The 18,623-nt window shown below is 37.2% G+C and overlaps 1 protein-coding gene and 1 long non-coding RNA gene across 2 annotated transcripts; one reads left to right on the top strand and one right to left on the bottom strand.

Moving 5' to 3' along the window:
- The first annotated feature begins 107 nt into the window (after nucleotides 1–107).
- LOC140941275 (uncharacterized) lies at nucleotides 108–7,758 on the top strand. Its single transcript, XM_073390254.1, has 6 exons — nucleotides 108–677; nucleotides 2,357–2,662; nucleotides 3,207–3,524; nucleotides 3,921–4,002; nucleotides 4,759–4,964; nucleotides 5,548–7,758. Exons 1-6 carry the CDS (start codon nucleotides 233–235, stop codon nucleotides 5,853–5,855), a joined length of 1,665 nt encoding a protein of 554 aa, XP_073246355.1. The 5' UTR covers nucleotides 108–232; the 3' UTR covers nucleotides 5,856–7,758.
- A 2,633-nt stretch (nucleotides 7,759–10,391) lies between these two features.
- LOC140940041 (uncharacterized) lies at nucleotides 10,392–17,714 on the bottom strand. The gene is made up of 2 exons (XR_012166292.1): nucleotides 17,643–17,714; nucleotides 10,392–11,220 (listed from the first exon to the last, which is right to left on the bottom strand). It is a non-coding gene; the product is annotated as an uncharacterized lncRNA (long non-coding RNA).
- Between the last annotated feature and the right edge of the window lie 909 nt (nucleotides 17,715–18,623).

The raw sequence follows: 18,623 nt of genomic DNA, 5'->3' as shown, positions 1-18,623 counted from the left end.
TGGTAACTAAATACTTCATGTGAGAATCCCTGATGTGTTCACTTCGCTCGGGAGCGGCTGTGTTTTTGTATATGGTATTTTTACATGATCTATATTGCTACTTTCATCCGGAAGTATCATCTTTACTTGGGGGCAAAATCCAATTCATTGCGTAAAAAAGTCACATGTAAGATGAAGCGTGCTGGTTGATTGTCCTTATGAAACTACTGCACTACCGGACCCTGTCAAAGATATGCTGCTGCATGCATTTTTCTGTTTCGGTGCCCTCGCAGTCGTTATATTTCCCTCTGAAATACTCTGTAGTCATTATGGAGACATCAAAGTGCTAATTGGAGGCGTCGGGACTGGAAAAGTTGGAGAAATAACAACATTCAACGCTGTGGTTGTCACAAAACCTGACGCAAAGACAAGTCTTAATGCGAGCGAAAGAGTCAATTTCGAGTTTTCTTGGAAAGTTTCTTCAAAGCCATGGGTAATTTTAAAACACAAAAGAACTGCACGAAGATGGGATAACTTTCAGTGGCGGTGGACTGAAGCGGGGGATCATACGATTTTTGTATATGTGCGAATTTTTGATGGGAATGGCAACGATTTAGCGCGTAAACAAAGACACCTCACAGGATACAGTTCATATTTCGCTACAAACGAGACAAAGGTCACAGTTAGAGAATCTGATGGTGAGGTTCTATCAACTCTTCAAATGTGAAAGTCAGTTTCTTTATCAACCCTTATTCCGTAAAAGCGTGCCTTCAAAAGTAACTTTTTGAAAATACCAGAAACTACAGAGATCACTTAAATTGTGGCTTTAGATTGATTCTTTTCTTTTTTTTTTCATAAATTTGATTTGGAAAATTTACTCCAGGCCAATATCTCAAAAATGTGAACCCTAAAGAAAACAATATTATTTTAAGCCACAATTACGGAGAATCTGAACTTCCTGGTATTTTCACAGGCGGACCATCCTGAACTGTTCGAGGCATCATGATGTCACACGGGACATGTGATCCCATCAGGGATGTCATGAAGATTTCAAGTTGCCGGGTAAATACGACCAGTAGGTGGGGAATCAAAAAGCTAGGGATTTTCTTTGGCTCTATTTTTCTTCTACTTTCCTATGAGAGTAACCGAGGGCCATGTTCATAGTAGCTGAGGGAAATTCCCAGCCCCCAGCTCTTAATGGCAGCCCTGGATCCCATACATTTACTTTATTTTGTAACGCCTGTACTTGGCTTGATTCAAGTGATCGGTAGAAATGCTTTATGAAACACAGAATTTTGCACCTTTCTATCCCAAATGTTGATATAATGTAAGAAAATAAATAAAGATAACTTACCGTATGTTTTTAGTGTTGTGTTCTACATTTTTGTGGCATTTTCAAGCAAAAAACACAACATTAAAAACATATGGCAGTAATCTTTATTCATTTTTCTTACACTATATCAACATTTTCAAGCAACTGAAAATGCCACAAAAATGTAGAACACAACACTTAAATCGTACTGTAGTTATCTTTATTCATTTTTCTTACATTATATCAACATTTGGGGTCAAAAGGTGCAAAATTCTGTGTTTTATGAAGCATTTCTACCAATCACTTGCATCAAGCCAAGTGTGGGCGTTACAAAATTAAGTAAATGTATGGGATCACATGTCGCGTGACATCACAATGTCTCAAATAGTTTGGATGGTATGCCTGTGGTATTTTCAGAAACTTATTTTTCAAGGGACGCTTTTCATAATATGGTTCAGTAAAAGACTGACTTACCAAACAAGTTCAAAGTTGCTCTTCTTCCTGGCCCATATGAATGACCTTCTTTATCATGTGACATACCCGTGACACACACCTACAGCTGTATGACACATTCAGTCCAGACACTTCCCTTGGTTTCCTCATTTCCTTCTTGGAGAGGACTTTTTTTAATGGAGCCCTTCAATTATGCAGCCACAAGTTTAATTTGTTGTTGGACATCAGATGAATAAATTTTGTCCTTCAACATTTCTTAATTTGTGTTTTGTTTTGTTTACTGTTTTTGTTTTGTAAATACACACTACTGATTGAAACCATATATGCATGAATAGTGAAAAGAAAAAAAAAATTCCAGCTTTGAATAAGTTTTTTAGGCATACTAGTCCAAATAAATTTCTTCAAGACAACATATTATTGTCCCTTTAATAGCTATTATATGAAACATTCAACACAGTGTTTCCAGCATCAGTTTAAAAAGACTTGAAATATGTGACTTGTTTCTTGATATCTAGATATAGGACAAAAACACTGTATCTCATTTTTGAAATTATTATAATTTAGGTTAGGTGGAAAATGATTTTCATGATGTATGTTGGTCTCTGAATACAGGTGAAGACAAGATTATTGCAACTTTGGTTGCATATCAGAATGCTTCTCTTAAAGGAGATCAGAACAAGCTTTATGTCGGAGCAGTGACCTTGGAGGTCATAATTCACAACTTTACACACCAAAATCTTAGCAATGTCACCTATGACTGGAATTTTGGTGATGGAACAAACTTCACAAGCTCTCACTTGCAGAAAGTGATTCACAATTTTACAACAGTCAAATCTTGTACAATAGTGGTCAATCTTCATGGATGGATTCAGGGAAAGCTTTACAAAGGAAAGGCCAATAAAACATTGCAATTTACAGGTATGTGATTTTCTTTTGCAATGTCTAGACCAGTTGTCTGCTTACCTGTTTTTACATAGCTGGAGATTGCTTGCCTTAAAGTGATAAATACATGTAGCTTATCTTTACTTGGTGTGCAAACTGGAATAATATAACATCAGCTGTGAACTAACAAGAGGAAGCTCATAGGGGCTATTATTATGTTTTATGACTTGGTAACAATATCAATAATCAACAATGAAAATTAATACTTAATACTTTATTGATATTTTCATCAACTCCCCATATTGCATTATGGATTTCAGGGGCTTTCAGAAGGGGATATTGGATTATTGCCTGCATTGCAGATGTAATGGAATAGGTCATTTTCAAATTGCCTTAATCCTTTGTTTCAGAGTGAAGCTAAGTGCAAAGCCGTGGAAATGAAAAAGATGTTTTATTTCATGAAAAAATAACTAATTTTCTTAAGAAAGGTTGTGCACTAACCCTTGTTTTTGTAAACTTGTACTTGTAAAATGGCCTATTTTATGGTCTATAAGTTCATAAAACCTTTTGTTCTTTTCAGATGATATTCATTTGCACCTGGTGATCAAATGTTCTTCTGGGCCTAAGCTTCCTTCTAATCATCAAAATGCATTCCCTACAGACATTCCTCTTGAGTTTGAAGTAAATTTTAAAGATCCTTATAATCTAATAACAGGAGTTTCTACTGACTGGAAATTTGGTGATGGTTCCAAACCTGTGGTCAGGTGGAGCAAAAGAAGAATTTCTCATACATTCCATAAAGAAGGAAAATATTCCATTTGGTTAACTGTCAGAGTTAATACTAAGTTTCTGGGAAAGAAATCATTTCCAGCAGTTCTAAGGCATCTCTATGTGAAAGGTTGGTAGATGTGCTTCACAATTTTGCAATGTAAATTTTTTTTTATGCAATCGCATTTGGACCATAAAATGTAAGAGTTTGGAAATATTCCAGGCTCTTCTACCTGTTATCATTGCCTCTCATGCACTGTTAGAGAGTTTGCACTTTGTTAATTATTATTCTGTTCCCTGTTAGCCTGTGCTTTTCACTAACAAGCCAAATGAAATATGTTGAGGTGCTACAAAATGGTAGTGTTTTGATGTTGCAGATGGATGCAATAACCAAATGTTGTAATACAGAAGACTGAAAAAGACATGGAACAATACCCATGTGCCAAAAACAAAAGTGAACCAACAATAGTTTTCACAACACAAAGAAACACCGAACAAAATTATTGCTTTGCTGTTTATGTTACAGATCCTGTATACCTTAAAGTGAGACACAGACATCTTGAACATAAAGACAAGACAGTGAGATTTAACATTTCTTGCAATGGAAGGCAAGTTATTTTTACTACAATCCTCTTTGACACTTGAGTGTTTTGTTCTCAAATCAACTCACCAGGGTTCACAGACCAGTGGCGGATCCAGGGGAGGGCCCTGGTACCCCCTCATTTTTAAACCATACTGAGGCCTGAGGGGCTGAAAAAAAATTTTTTTGAGACCGCCCCCCCTTTATCTCAGGGTCCTGATGACCGAGTCCCCCCCCCCCTCCCCTCATCTAAAAATATGGATCTGCCACTGCAGACTTAATAACAGGAAGAGTTTTATAATCTCATTTTAATACTTAAAGAACCTTTTAATAATTTAAACTGGATTTTTTGATTGCCAAATTATTTGGCATTACTTGGAGACTGTTTGTCTATTTGCCAATACATGAGCAAATCTATACTGAAAGCGGTAAAAGTACTTTCTATTGCTCTACAACTTCTTCTAGAACAAATATTGCTCTTTGACGTCATGTTTAATAAGACTACCTGTGTTGTACTGAGTAAGTTGTAAGACCTTTTGTCAGATCATTACCAGAGTTGGCTTCACTGAAGTAATTTTCAGGTGTAGCTTTTGTTTTGAGTTTGAAAACAGCATTTTAGCTTCAGGACTAGTAAATTATGCTTGCGTAAGGTTTATTCAGTATTGACCCCAGTAGTGTTGTGATCTTTGTTTTTAGTGCAAATATTTATCATGAGCTGCAAATAATGTGTCAGTGTTAATTACTACACTCATCTTAATTTCATTTCCGTCATCTTTTTCAACAGTCTTCCTGTTTCCTTTCACTGGTGTGTCACCAAACAATGCCATCTTCCCCCAGGAGAAATATGCAGTCCTATGATGGAGTACAGAAACTCTTGTAGTTTAATAGTGAATCACAGATTTAATGATGCTGGCCAGTATTGTGTTAATATTGGAGTTATGAATGATGTCAGTGGTACCAACACATCTCTTATGGTACAGATTCCTGGAGGTATGTTACCTGTGAAGGGTTCTTGCACAAACATTGTGCCAGACTGGGCCCATTTTAAACTGACTGGGTCGAATATCAACAAGTAAATTTAGTGAGGGGAGAAATGATTATGGACATTCACGGTTTCAGCCTTGCTTTCTTGATTTCCAGTAGTTAACAATATTCCTACACCAAGCTGTAGATCAATGATAGTACCTGTAGACTAAAATTTCAGACTTAAATAATGTACAAAGGTTGAAGGGAGACCTGTCCATGTTCATGTGGCAAATAACTCTAAAGTTTATGTTGTGTTATGATGGCTGACTGGATTGAGCAACGATTTTACATCGATGTTTAAAAAAAGATAGACATTTATGATTGTCATCTTCTACTTAGATTGCACTTTATTATGATGTTATTGAGAACTCCTTGCTGATCAAGTAGATCAAGACAGCATTCTGTAATTTTATCAACAAGTGATAACTCAAAACATCTACTGTGTCATGCCAGGAGCAGAATTTTTGACAAGTTATTAGATATACTTAAATGGTATTTGCAATGAACTATAAGAGTTAAAGCTAAAAGAGTTGTCTGTCCTTCTTAGGTGATATCCCAGCTCCTAAACACAACCACAGAAGAACATCTTTAACAGGAATAATTGTAGCGCTCTTTGTCCTGTGCATCTTATTGATTGCTGTAGCTGTGATTGTGGCTCGAAAGTGGATTTATAGTAAAAGAAAAAAGACAGAAAAGGCTGACTTTGAATTCAGAGATCTGGACGCCTTGAGTGTGTCTTCAGTGGAATTGTATAGAAGGAAGACTTGCTTTGGACGATGTGGATCAATTTGGAGCTCACGTAAAGCTGAAGAAAGAATGCCTCTTTTTAGAGACACACAGCTGTATACGCTCTAATTCAAAACTTTCATTCATCTTGTGTTGTAGTAAGTGTACTAACCAGTCTAGTAGTTGTCAGAGGCATGGAGATACATTGTTTAGGTGTGTACCACAAGGTTCTTAAAAACCTGGCTCTATTTAATGAAAAGGAAATAAAACGAATTTGAAAAATGTCATCCTTTTCAAACCACAGCAAAACTCCTAAGGAGAGTTCCTCCACGCCTGACAATCCTAAGGATTATTGATTTTATAATACCAACTAAAAATAGTCTATTTAACAAAACAATGGTATTTTCCTCTGTCTACTCTTAAAGATGACAGAAATGTATAAGAGTTGCACGACTTGTGTTTTGAACATGGTCAGTCAGTTTTTCATTGTCTCTGATATATTTTTACGTCTAATCTGGAGATAATAAAATCCTTTTGGGGGGGGGGGAGGTTAGGGGCAGCCAGATGTACGAAGTCACATTTTTATAAGAAGTACCAAAAAGCATTGTTAATAGAGTGGAATGGTTATGAAGCATGTCAGACTCCTGGTCTATGTTTTTGTGGACTTGAAGGTGCACAACATTCAATAGCCTTCTTATCATTTTGATCTTATTGACCAATAAAACATCATATTAATTTATTCCGTCACAATTTTTGAACAAATAACAATGTATTGTGCACCATCAAGGATCTCCCAACATAAACTGCAGCAGTGTTGGCTTTTATCTTTGATGTTTTCCACCTTTTATAACCAGTCTCCTCTACTAACTATACCAAAAAGAAACAGTTGTTAATACAACAAGTTGGAAAATGCAGAACCTGCTGTTAAGCTGTGGTTCTGTTTACAGGGATTTGTTTAGATAAGAACTAACTTGGTTTTGTAATTATCATTGTGTGCGTACAGCACAAGGTTAGGTGTTTCTTCTGTTTTGGGGCAGCACTCTTTCCTCACATATGAACGATTTCATTTTCACACAGAAAATCCATAAAACTATAGAAAGACAGTTTATGAAATAAACTGTATTTAAACTCCATTTTGATATATGGTATTTTTGTATCAAAAGATTTCGACTGATCATAAGTTAGAGTTGAAAACAATAACCAAGAAAAGTTTACACTGATTTCTCATTTTTCTCATGTGGGAAATTATTGTGTGTTATATTAGGGCCTGTTTACATGGAGTGGGGGACCCCGGTCTAGTGGAGTTGGTTTCTTTTGTTTTCACGCTCTGGGGGACACAAAACAAAAGAAACTTACCCCACTAGACCGGGGCCCCCCACTCCATGTAAACAAGGTCTTAGACTCAGACAAGATTTTGTAATAAAGAAGTTGGTAGGATAACTTAAGGGTGCTGCTACATACATGATGCTTTGCGAAGTTTTTGTAAGCATAGTACCGACAATAGTAAGGTTAGCACCTCTTTGCATTCCGACACAGTTTCCATGTTGTTGCTTCTTTTCTTCTTACGTGGACTGTTATTTCATATGCGTGGGCTGAAAATATGGACTGATTTAACTATTGATACCCTGGTAAGTAAATTAATTACACTTAAATAGTGTGAGTGGCATAATCAGTAAATTTGCTACCATGTATATTCCTTGTACTGCTCACCCTTACATAGGTAGAATACAAGACTGGCAAACATAGTTATTAATAAAAAACGTATATTTATACTGTGATTGCAGTCGTGAATAGGACTGTTATTTAACAGTCTTATAGAGGACTGCACTCTGCAATATATTGCTTATGTATATATAGAATTTAATTTGCCACTTATGTATTGCCAAATTAAATGTAAAGGAGTATTTACTTGTGCTATTTTATGATTAACTGTTTTGTAAATAAAAACAACAACGAACCCTAAAGGTATTTTGTCAAAGGAAAAAGACCATAAGGATTTGACGAATAAAGCAAAAGCGTTTGTTTTAAGTTGTTTGTTGCGGAGAAATTTAATGTGTACGAATCGTATTGTCTGAATTATCAATTATCAAAGTATATTGTTCCCACTTGCACCCTCCTAAATATTTATCAGTCCCTAATTACACCTTAACAACTTACGGTCTTATCTCTTGGGGCAACGCGTGTAAAACTTACCTTGACCAAATTCTTGTCCTTCAAAAACGCGCACTGCCTTTAATATATTTTACTGAAGCAAACGACCACGCAATACCTTTTTCTGTCAATGCAAAAATTCTCCTTTACAGTCTCTATATTAAGAACCCGTTTGTAGTCTTGTGTATGGTGTAAATAAAAACACTGCTCCGGATAATATTTTGAAACTCTTCCCTCGAATTTCCAGTGTTCATACTTACAATACACGTGCCTCAACGTCTGAACATTTTCATACTAAAGAATCTCGACTCAATGTCAAACGAAATGCTTTTTCGCTTGTTGGGGTCAAAATTTGGAATGGGATACCTCAAATTCTTAAAGAAAGACCGAAAAAACTTTTTAAAAGATCACTAAAAGCAATACTACTCGATATCCTTCAATCTGAAGACTCCTATATTGATGTGGATACGATTATTGTGAAAATGTAAAAGTAATTCTCTTGTCCTTTATTTTCATTTTATTTTGTTTTTAAAATTTTCACTTTAATATTGTCTTTGTATTTGTCTAGTTTGTAGTAAATTATGTAGCCTGGCCTGCCTCGAATAGCCTCGCTAACTGCACGCCAGTCCCAATGTATCTTTTGTTGTACTTCCAAATTTGAATAAAGTTGAAGTTATTTCACAAACGAAAAAAGGATACCAGTGGTAAATGTGATACGGTTGAGTGAGATAAAATAAAGTGCATTTCTTGGTGAGTGGCCTTTTAAGTGGTACGACTTGCAATGTTACTACTGCTGAAACTGCATCTGATTAGTGAAGAAGGGGCTAATTTTAAGGGGTACGAGTCATAGAAGCCGAGCAACTGCTGGACAAACCGTACACCGCAGCCATAGGAACAATATCCTAGTGTAACACAAATTGCGGTTGTTTCGTCCGAAAGTCGATTCGCGTTCGAGTTAATTGGTCAACAACATTTTTCACTAGCTAACATTTGATTCTGACCCTTTCAAGCTGATTGAAAAGACTAAGGTCATCCTATTCGACAAATCGAGCCCTATGGATGCCGGTTAACTGTTCAACTAAAGGAACTCTTCCGCCAAAAAAAACAATAACAAATTTACAGCAGCAACAACAACATTATCAACAGAGATACAGTGACAACCTTCCACTATACGCAGTTTAAACTGACATCATTTATTGCAGATAGGTAATTTTTCTCCCCGGCATTCGTTTTTTGCATCCTCTGATAATGAAAAATTTCGTAAAACGCTTTAGAATAAAAGTCAGCGATAAAAACAAGGTGTGGAATACAAAACATAATAAGCAGAGCGGGGATATAATCTGTTTGAGTGTTCAGAGCTGGTCTCTTTTCTTTATTAGGACCATCCAATTAATAAGATACTCATTTGTTAAAGGTGGTTTTTGATATGTTTTCCAGTACTTTATACAGTCAGTGTTTCCTAACTCGGGTTAGGGATTTTTGTTATTAAATTCGCTTATAAAGGTGGCCGTCCCAGCCACAAACAATGCATTGTTAGTCGACAAGAGAGAATCGACGAGAGGGGCTTTGTTTCTATAACTTTCATTTCGTCTGCAATTATTTTGCTTGTGAATTTTGACACATACCCCCTTCCTTTTTTTCCAAGATCGTATAGACCTCTGTGTACGATGACAGAAGATTTCTTGTATTTGAATGGCATTTATTCACATCACGGTATAAAAACAGAGGAACTGAGAGTTACAGAATTAAAGCCCTCTTGAGTCAACGCCCAATGCGTTGTTTTTTAATTAAAACTTTGTTCGTTTCAATCCCTAAATTTTACTCTTCAATCCTTTAAACATCATAAATAACAATTTGATTCCATTTTAATCGAAAAGATGCCTCCCTACCACATGATCACTTCTCAACCTCAGTTCAAGCTGGAATCTGGACAACAAGTGAGCGCTCCAAGAAGGTAGAAACATTTCCTCAACCAGAAACCTTTTTCGCGCGTTTAATGAGATCGCTTGTAACAGGTTCCTTTTTCGTGCTTTTAAGCTTTGTTTGGTTAAGTGAGGAATGGGTGAAAAAACGAACAATATTGATGTCAAAATATTTTCAATTGAAAGCTAAAAATACAACCTTTTTTTCAAAAGGTACCTTGTTGTGACTTTTCATTTTATTGACTAGCAATCACAAAAGAGCTAACAATTTTGCATTTTGATCTATGGAAAGTGAATGCAGAAACTTGATGCCCTCTCCCCTTTCCAACTAGCAGAGTTAACCTTTTTGTAAAAGGTTGTCAATGAATTGTCGGAATCTTTTACTGATTGTTTCCTCGTAAAGCAAGCAGAAATGTAACGCGTTGTTGCGTCAAAGGCGTACTTGCATTTGTCTTTGCGTTTGCGTAATACGTGAAAAAGGGTAAGAATGCTAACGATTCTCTTTTCAATAGGACATTTGGGGACGCTAGAATATATAACAATGCATGGCAGTGACGGATTTAAAAGTACGGAAATCTAACAGCTGCGTATCTTTGACACAATTTAACATTTATTTTTTTCAAAAAAGCCGTGATACACATTCTAGAACAACTCACAAAAATGGAAACGTGCTCCAGTCTTAATCTACACCTCTTTAACTATCAACGCCGGCAGTTCATCTTTAAGACGATACAGCCTTACCCTGGCTCCAGAGGTCCGTTCGCGAAATACCTAGGATGAAATATTCTCTCGGCGCTTCGTGGCTTTACAGCGAACTATCAGGAATTATATAAGAAAAAAATAACTTCTGGAACCCAGGGTAATACGGCCTGAACATTGTTACTATTCAAATGGCAGTTGTTACTACATAAAGGCAAAAGTGTGCTTGTTCATCAAGACTTCTCCGACAGCGTTCACTTGTTCTGAAGAGGATATTCCTGTTTTGCACCATAAGGCAAAATGCTCACAGTTGTTGGTAATAGGGTTGTACTTTCTGTCCCCTATCTTACTCCTAGCTCTGGAAACAACAGTTTCGGGATCAAAACAGTTGTCGTGTTTAATAACGTTAACACTGGGATCATCTTTTAATTTGAAGGTTCGAGTAACCACCACTGCCAATCCAGGATTTTTTGGCGGGGTGCTGTTATCACAGCAAAATTGCTTTGCGGAATTGGAGTACTCGATAACGGTGACTTCGCCATTTACTTCATCGACGGACTGTACTATAGCGTGATGCGTGTAAAAAATTCGATCGAAGCAGATGTGGTCTCCTCTTTTAATCTGGTCCAGCGAGGAGGCACGCACCATGGGCACTTCACGCTTGTTACCTTGTCTGTCTCTGTACGTGTACATGTTGTTACTGGCAGAAAAGTTTATGTACCCTGTAAAAATGGAGTTTCTTTAAGGTTAGTTTTCACTAGCCAATATAGAATCGGTGTCGGGGTCGTAATCAAACTGAAGTGTCTCCGAAAGCGTTATGATCTAATTTAAAAAGGTGCGCGTGCTCCGATTCCTCAGTTATTCCGCTTACGATCTAGTGAAAACAAGATTGTCGGAGTAGCAGACAAATTGGGAAATGGAAGAGCTAGACCAATCACTACGCGTTGGAACAAGCACTGTGATTGGTTTGTCCTTCTGCCTTTGCTTATTACCCAAAACCCACAATCTGGTTTTCATTTTGACCGAGACATAAGTGGAGTCGGAAGAAAATGAATCAAATAAATTTATTAATTTTGTTAACACCACAAAAGATTAAACCAGAAAATACCATACTTGAACACGCAAAAATACAGGCGAGGACGCCACAACAGCTAGCGCTAGTTCCTGAGGGGCCAGGACACAGGTCGCTAAAAAAAATATACTAACTACAATATTAGGCCAAGTAGAAAACACAAAAAAATGTTTCTCCTGTCTACCCAAGAGGATGAAATTGAAGTCCACACCCGGGGATGGAAGGGAGGCACATCCTTATTCAGGGACGTGCCGCTGGAAAGCGTTTTTCTGGGCCGTTCTAGTGTCCTGAACAGGGTATACAATTTTATATCAGCTTATCCTAAACCAGTTTTTTTTTTTTTTTTTCAAGAAATAGCCAAGCATATACAGGGTGTCCCAAAAGTTCGTTCCTCTAATTTCATGCACTATAACTTTTGATCAAAACTTTATTTTTACATGAAATTTCTAGAAGATGTTTATTTCGCTACCGAGTACATGCATTCAGAATTTCAGTAACTGGCATGCGCTTTTTGATTTTTTATTACATTCTGTAGCCGTTGCGGCATGAAGCGGGATACAATGTGTAGACCCACAGATGATCCATTTTCAGCATTTTTATCACCTGCTGCACAGGAGCCAGTCCACCCCCTAACATTATTTGTTTATTTTAGGCATATTAAAAAAATATATATTGGGCATTTATCCAGAAAAGATAATGATCCCGGCCTCCTTCCACAGCAAGGCTTTTGTATACTTCTTTACAAATTTGAGACCAGCTGGGCGTTACTTGGCAGACTAAGCAAAGGGTTTTTTTGCCATCTCAGGGGCCTCTAATTTTAAACATTTTAAACAGCTTTTCATGACCCTTTCTGGACTTGGCTCTCTAACTATGTGAGAGCTTCCTCATTGAGTCTCTTACTTTGTATCTAGCCTTCTTTAAAACTATTTTAGCTGCTTTCTTCAGGACTTTTGGTCTTCCCCTTCGTTTCTTGTCTTCAAAACCTTCATTTCTCTATGATCATTTTACCACCCAACATTCGGATTTTTCCAGTTTTTTAGCAGTTTCTACAACAGATAAGCCAGTAAATCGAAGTATACATGCAGGGGCACCCAGTGGATCTGTTCCTCAAAATATCTGTTCTTCAGGCACATTTTTGCTAGCTGGGAGATGTGAAAGAAATAATAGTCCTTGGAAGGAAAGAGTTGCTGGGAAAAAGATAATTCAGGGTGTCAGAGGGGATTTGAAGTCTAGAATAGCTGCTACGGGTTACTTGTATGGGTTACTTACCACTCAAGATCTGAATTGGCCCTATGAAACTTCCCAGTAAGTCAGGTTGCAGGTTGTAAGGTTGCTGGCTGGGAACTCTTCCATCAGTCTTGCTGGGAGTGAGGAACAGATAATTTTTTTCCAGCAATCTCCCAAAATGCTTAAAATAGTCTCAGAAAACTTTATTCACGCTTTGTTGTTGTTTTTAGGTCTTTTTCTCAAAATTTCCCGTTGGGTGCCCCTGTACATGCTTATGCTCTCACCTAGCTGAACTTTTTTGCGTTAAGGGGGTTTATCTTTCGTGATATTCACAAAATACGAGGGAGGAGTTCGAACAATTCGGGCTATAAAATATAAAAAATATGTGGCTTGAAAATATACTCGCGCACGGGCACCTTTGACGCGGGAGAACACAAATCGAATATTCGATTCAAATAATGGCACAACAAGTATGAAAATAGTTAATTAGATTGAAAGACACAACTTTTGTTTCAATTATTTGCTTAACAAGTTCAAGCGTACTGAAATACAGACTTATAAAGTAGACGAACGAACTTTTGGGACACCCTGTATATTGTGCATTGGTATAGACAGGGTTCTAAAACTGAGCTTTTCCTAAATAAAGGACAGAGGAGTATCTTAGCTCTCCCTCTTTAACAAGGTAGATCTACATCAGATATATCAAACTCATGAACATGAATTTGTTTTTTTACACCTCACGAGTTGTTGGCAGGAAGAACACGAAACTGAAAGTAACAGTGAACAGGCGTTTAGTATCATTGTAAATGGTTTTCTTTTATACTAATTTACAAAAATTTTTTCATTTTCAATTCTTAGGATCTCCTTTTTTCACGTAGGCTTTCTTAATCTTGACTTCTTGAAAATTTTCCAGGAGGCCAAAGGAGGGAGAATATAAGCCAAAGACAAGAAAACTTGCAAACTCTGTGATTTCTAGGAAAAAAGTTTTAATTTAAAAATACAGCATGGGTTTCTACAGCGTACTGAGTGCGAGTTATTTCGAAATTTTTCATTACCAGGTAAAAATGATGAAAATGATTTGCCGAAATTTTTCGGCCGGTGACAAGAAGGCCGGTTTGATTCTATGCTTTCATTGTTGCACCCTTGATTCTATTTCTCATATTAAAAGAGATTAGAAGATTCTCAAAGACTTAAATTTTTGTTTATGGTGTATTTTGTGCCTGCAGAACAGATGTTGTTTCGCGGCAACTTTTGTTTCCTGACTCTATCGAGCGTGTTTTATTTCAGGGGCTTAAATTTCGCTAAAATTTGTTGCTATCTATTTCGTGGCTCCGAAGCAGATGTTGTCTCCTGACTCTTTCGGGCGTTTATTACTACGGGGACTCGTTTCCCTGGTCTTTACGACTGTGGCTCCTTTTATTAATGTGTAGTGTCTTCTGGTTAGGCAAAGGCTCCATTTCGGCCTCTTCTATGGTTATTCCTTATTGTATTAATATTTATGTATTGTCGTTTGTTTAGAGCGAAAACCCGAAACTTGTCTTGCTTTGTCCTGAGCAGTTCATTTGGCTTTACATATTTTGCCAGGTCATGGCTTTGTTGTGTTATATCAGAAAAAAAAAAACTAGTCTAAATTTAGGATGAAAAGAGTAGATTCTTGGTACGGTTACTCTTTAGCATTCAAAATATTTCAGAAACAATAGTACATGATGAAAAAGCTGAAGACTAATATTTACAATAGGAAAGGTGTTAAAAAATTAATTACAATCTACAATCATCTACATTTATGCTGTGTTTTATCAAAGTTCTAGCAAATACTTTAATGTCATTGCTTTAAAAGATCCAAAATTTAGGCCCTCAGTCCGTTATCCTTTATGAGATTTGGCGGCGGAGCCGTTGTAATATAGTCGAGTGATATGTGCCGCCAAAACTTTAATCTCGCACCCACACAATACCGCCAGCTAGCAGGCTAGCGACTAAGCAAAGTCGCTTTTTATTTTAAAGACATTTTTTGTGCCACTTATACGAGAAGTTCGGGTGTTATTTTTTATCGTCAGCTATCGTCTAGATTGGTGCTAATATCATGCCTTCCTTAATCAGACGCTCGATTTCACTTTGTAATTTAGCAAATTACACCTATGTTCCTGAAGTTCTTCGGCTACGACTCCACATCCCTGTGGCCACATCCCTGCTTGGTGCTCCGTCTTAGAAAAAAGCCAAGATACCGATCAAAAGTGAATTATCATACGACAATTCGCCCTAAGCTAATTCCTTTCCTGAATAAAGTTGGTGAATTTTGGAAAAAAATTTTCTGAGCTTTAATTTTACCGAGGCACAAGCCCAGCGGTAATGCACTACATGTTTTCTTAGCGCCCAATAGACCGTTTTATACCGCTACTTATCTAAAGCTGGTAAAAGATTTGTGCAGAAATAAAAGATAGATCCTTCAAAAATGCTGTCTTTGCGAACGTAAATGCAAACTCCACCACCACCGTTGTGAAGTCCGTCAGTTATGAACAGTTTAGAGATGTAACGGTTGCCGCTCAGCTAGCCTGTTCCAGGCTCCGAGATGGTGGTGGAAAGTCGTTCAAAAATGGTTATTTAATATAGAAATGGTTATTTACCTAATTTGGTCTTAGCAAGTGGCCACGTGGCCCATTTTCCCGCTCATTTCCCATAACGACTTGCAGACTTCTATTTCCAACATGGCTTCTTCCACTTCCTTCACTTTCCTCTTTCATTTACCTTCTTCCACCCTCATTTTCCTTCATTTACTTTTATTTTCCTCCGTACACCTTCATTCGCTTTCATTAATCTTCATTCACCTTTATTTATTTTAATTCACCTTCATTCTAATTCATTTACCTTCATTCACACTCGTCCCTCGTCATTAATATTCATCTACCTACAAAGGCCTTCAATAACCTTTGCCTTCTTTCACCTTCATCTACCGTCATCTTCCTCCATTAGCCTTCATTTACCCCAATTAGCCTATATCCACGGTCACCTACATTCATTAGCCTTCTTTTACCTTCATACGCCTACATCTACCACCATTAGTCTTCATTTACCGTCATCTACTTCAGTTAGTTTTCATGATAGTCCAGAGATTATCCAACGAATTGTCGTGCCGTCACATTATTCATTTCTGACTAATTTGTTCCCTTGTCCTTTAATCTTCAGACATTACACATATACAAAAATAATTTTGCATTTCCGTGAAACGTATCGTATTTTACACTGTTTTGTTATACAACAGGGTCTTAACGAGGTATATATTTTCCCGACTGATCTCACATTTTGGCCATAAAATTCAATTCTGTACTTGCCAAAAACTGAATGAAATACCAAATAAAGTGTCTCTCTTTTCGATTTCTTTTACAATTTTCTTGGTCATATCACTTGCCGACTGGAGAATTAAGATTGGCTCCCGTCTGTTCTTTCGAGTTATCATAATGATGTATCTTCTAATAAACCTTTCGCACGCAAGTAGGGAGGAAAGTTGTAGTGTCGAAGGCGACCCAACCTAGTGGGATCTGGGGGCATGTTCTCCCGGAAAATTTTTATATTTAGGGTCTCAGAATTCCTATTCCAGCGTTTTCCTCGGGACATTGTCAGTAAATTGATACGCAGGAAAATGTTACTTTCCTGCTCCTGAGATCTCTTTGGGCAAAGATTGGCTTGACCAGTGATCAAAAGTACCTACAGAATTCCACAATATCAGGATGATTAGAGAATCCTGTCGCAATAGGCTTCGCGTTACGGGTGAGCCATCTTAGATGATCGTCAAAACTACTCAGGGACTATTTTTCTCGCTTCCTCCCAAACCGCCCCCTGCCCCCTGGTTAGTTTTGACACTCATCCAAGATGGCAGCCTGTAACACAAAGTGCTCGATCTCGACGATCTTCCGGAAAAATAGGGACTGTGAACAGTCTGTAGTGGCATGTATCAGATTTGGATCGGTCAGTAGCTAACTTCAAAGCAGCTCAGAGCCATTTTTGCATTTAACCGCGCTATGTTTTTGGAAAAAGCCATGTTGGAAATAGAAGTCTGCAAGTCGTTATGGGAAATGAGCGGGAAAATGGGCCACGTGGCCACTTGCTAAGACCAAATAAGGTAAATAACCATTTCTCTATTAAATAACCATTTTTGCACATTTTTGGATTTTTAATCGTCCATGTTTTATTTACTAAATAACCAACTGTCCAGGTTGTTTATAAATAACCAATTTTCCATTCTGCCTGCATTTTGGTTATTTAATAAATAACCAATTTCGCATTTGGTTATTTATTAAATAACCAATTTCGCATTTTGGTTATTTAATAAATAACCAATTTCGCATTTTGGTTATTTAATAAATAACCAATTTCGCATTTGGTTATTTAATAAATAACCAATCTCGCATTTTGGTTATTTAATAAATAACCAATATCGCATTTTGGTTATTTAATAAATAACCAACCTCGCATTTGGTTATTTAGAAATAACCACTTTTTAATTTTTGGTTATTTGCTAAATAACCAAATTTCAGTTTTGGTTATTAGTGAATAACCAATTTTATATTTTGGTTATTTAGAAATAATAAAACTGTAATGTGGTTATTTGTAAATAACCAACATTGTTTTGGTTATATACAAATAACCACTCTAAATAATAAAAATACATTTGGCGCCCCATAAACGAGGGATGTCATGAACTGGTTTACGCCGTAGGCCAAAAGGTGCTGTATAAACCCGGCTTTTTTTTCCAAAAAATCTTTGATTTTAGGGGGCTCTTTAAGGAGGCTATTGTTGTATGAGACCAGCCTCACCTCCCTATTAGGGCAAATGTGAAATAACAGGTCTTACCTTTTACCTCAGTTACGCAACGATCAAGAGTCTAACGCAACAACGTATCTTCGCCACCGCACTGATTGAAAAAAAAAAAAAAACCGAAAGCGGAACTGACAGGTGCCCGCGAGCAGTCGCTTTCTCCGGTGTTTCACCCGTCTTAGAACACATGCGCAGTTTCCTTTGTGTAGGTCTGAAAGCAGGTGTCATTTAAAATGTGTTTTTAGTGCTGTTCGTAAGGCAAAAAGTACCCATTTCCACTTTCAAGTAAATTAATAAAATATACGACGGAAAAAAGGTTTTGAACGTCTTTGCTGCTAGTAAACGCCTTTGCTGCTTGCTGCTAGCAAGAACTTATCCTTTAAAGCCCCATTATCCGGTTACAAATTCTCAGACTGATCTCCATACATTTCCTTAAAGAGTAACGGTTGAGAGAATTTGACAAAAGATTAAAGTATTTCCCTCTGTTGATCATTTTATTTTGATTCTCCTAACCTTTCCTACTGTTTATCCACAGGAGAAAATTGTATTTGGTCACTCTTAGGACTTAAAGTAGGTGAGTGAAATCTGTGGCTTATTAAAGTAAGAAAACCGCCCAGGAAGTAGTTTCCTTCGCAGCCGCTCGGGCCGAAGACACGAAATGCTCCCCGTTCCCACGCGAGACTGGCTGGGAAGGAAAGCGACTCCCATCTGTAAGAATGGATCCAATCACAAACTAGTGCTTAGAGAAAGAAAAGACAAACTAAACTTGGTTCCAACAGTGTTTATTTTCCTCAAGATAGTACACTTTACATTGTAATGTCGAGGTAATCGAAAAAACAGTACAAACGGGCTTTTTCATATTGAGCGATTCGTGCAACCACTGAAAACAAAGGAGTACCAGAGATACAAATGAGAATCCCTTGAGGTTAAGCAAGAAGTAACCAAAAAACATATTTTAAAAAGAAACTCAAATTCTATAGTTGCTGATGCTATTTTGTAAAAGTAAAAGTGTTTAAT

Source organism: Porites lutea, chromosome 6, assembly GCF_958299795.1.
Source record: "Porites lutea chromosome 6, jaPorLute2.1, whole genome shotgun sequence".
Lineage (NCBI taxonomy): Eukaryota > Metazoa > Cnidaria > Anthozoa > Scleractinia > Poritidae > Porites > Porites lutea.
The sequence above is the reverse complement of the archived record's forward strand: the minus strand, read 5'-3'. Positions and strand labels throughout refer to the sequence as shown.

Coding starts and splice junctions, on each gene's coding strand:
- LOC140941275 (XM_073390254.1), top strand. CDS start 233: ATGCTGCTGCATGCATTTTTCTGTTTCGGTGCCCTCGCAGTCGTTATA. Junction 2,663..3,206: donor TAAAACATTGCAATTTACAG/GTATGTGATTTT, acceptor TGTTCTTTTCAG/ATGATATTCATTTGCACCTG. Junction 4,965..5,547: donor TATGGTACAGATTCCTGGAG/GTATGTTACCTG, acceptor TGTCCTTCTTAG/GTGATATCCCAGCTCCTAAA.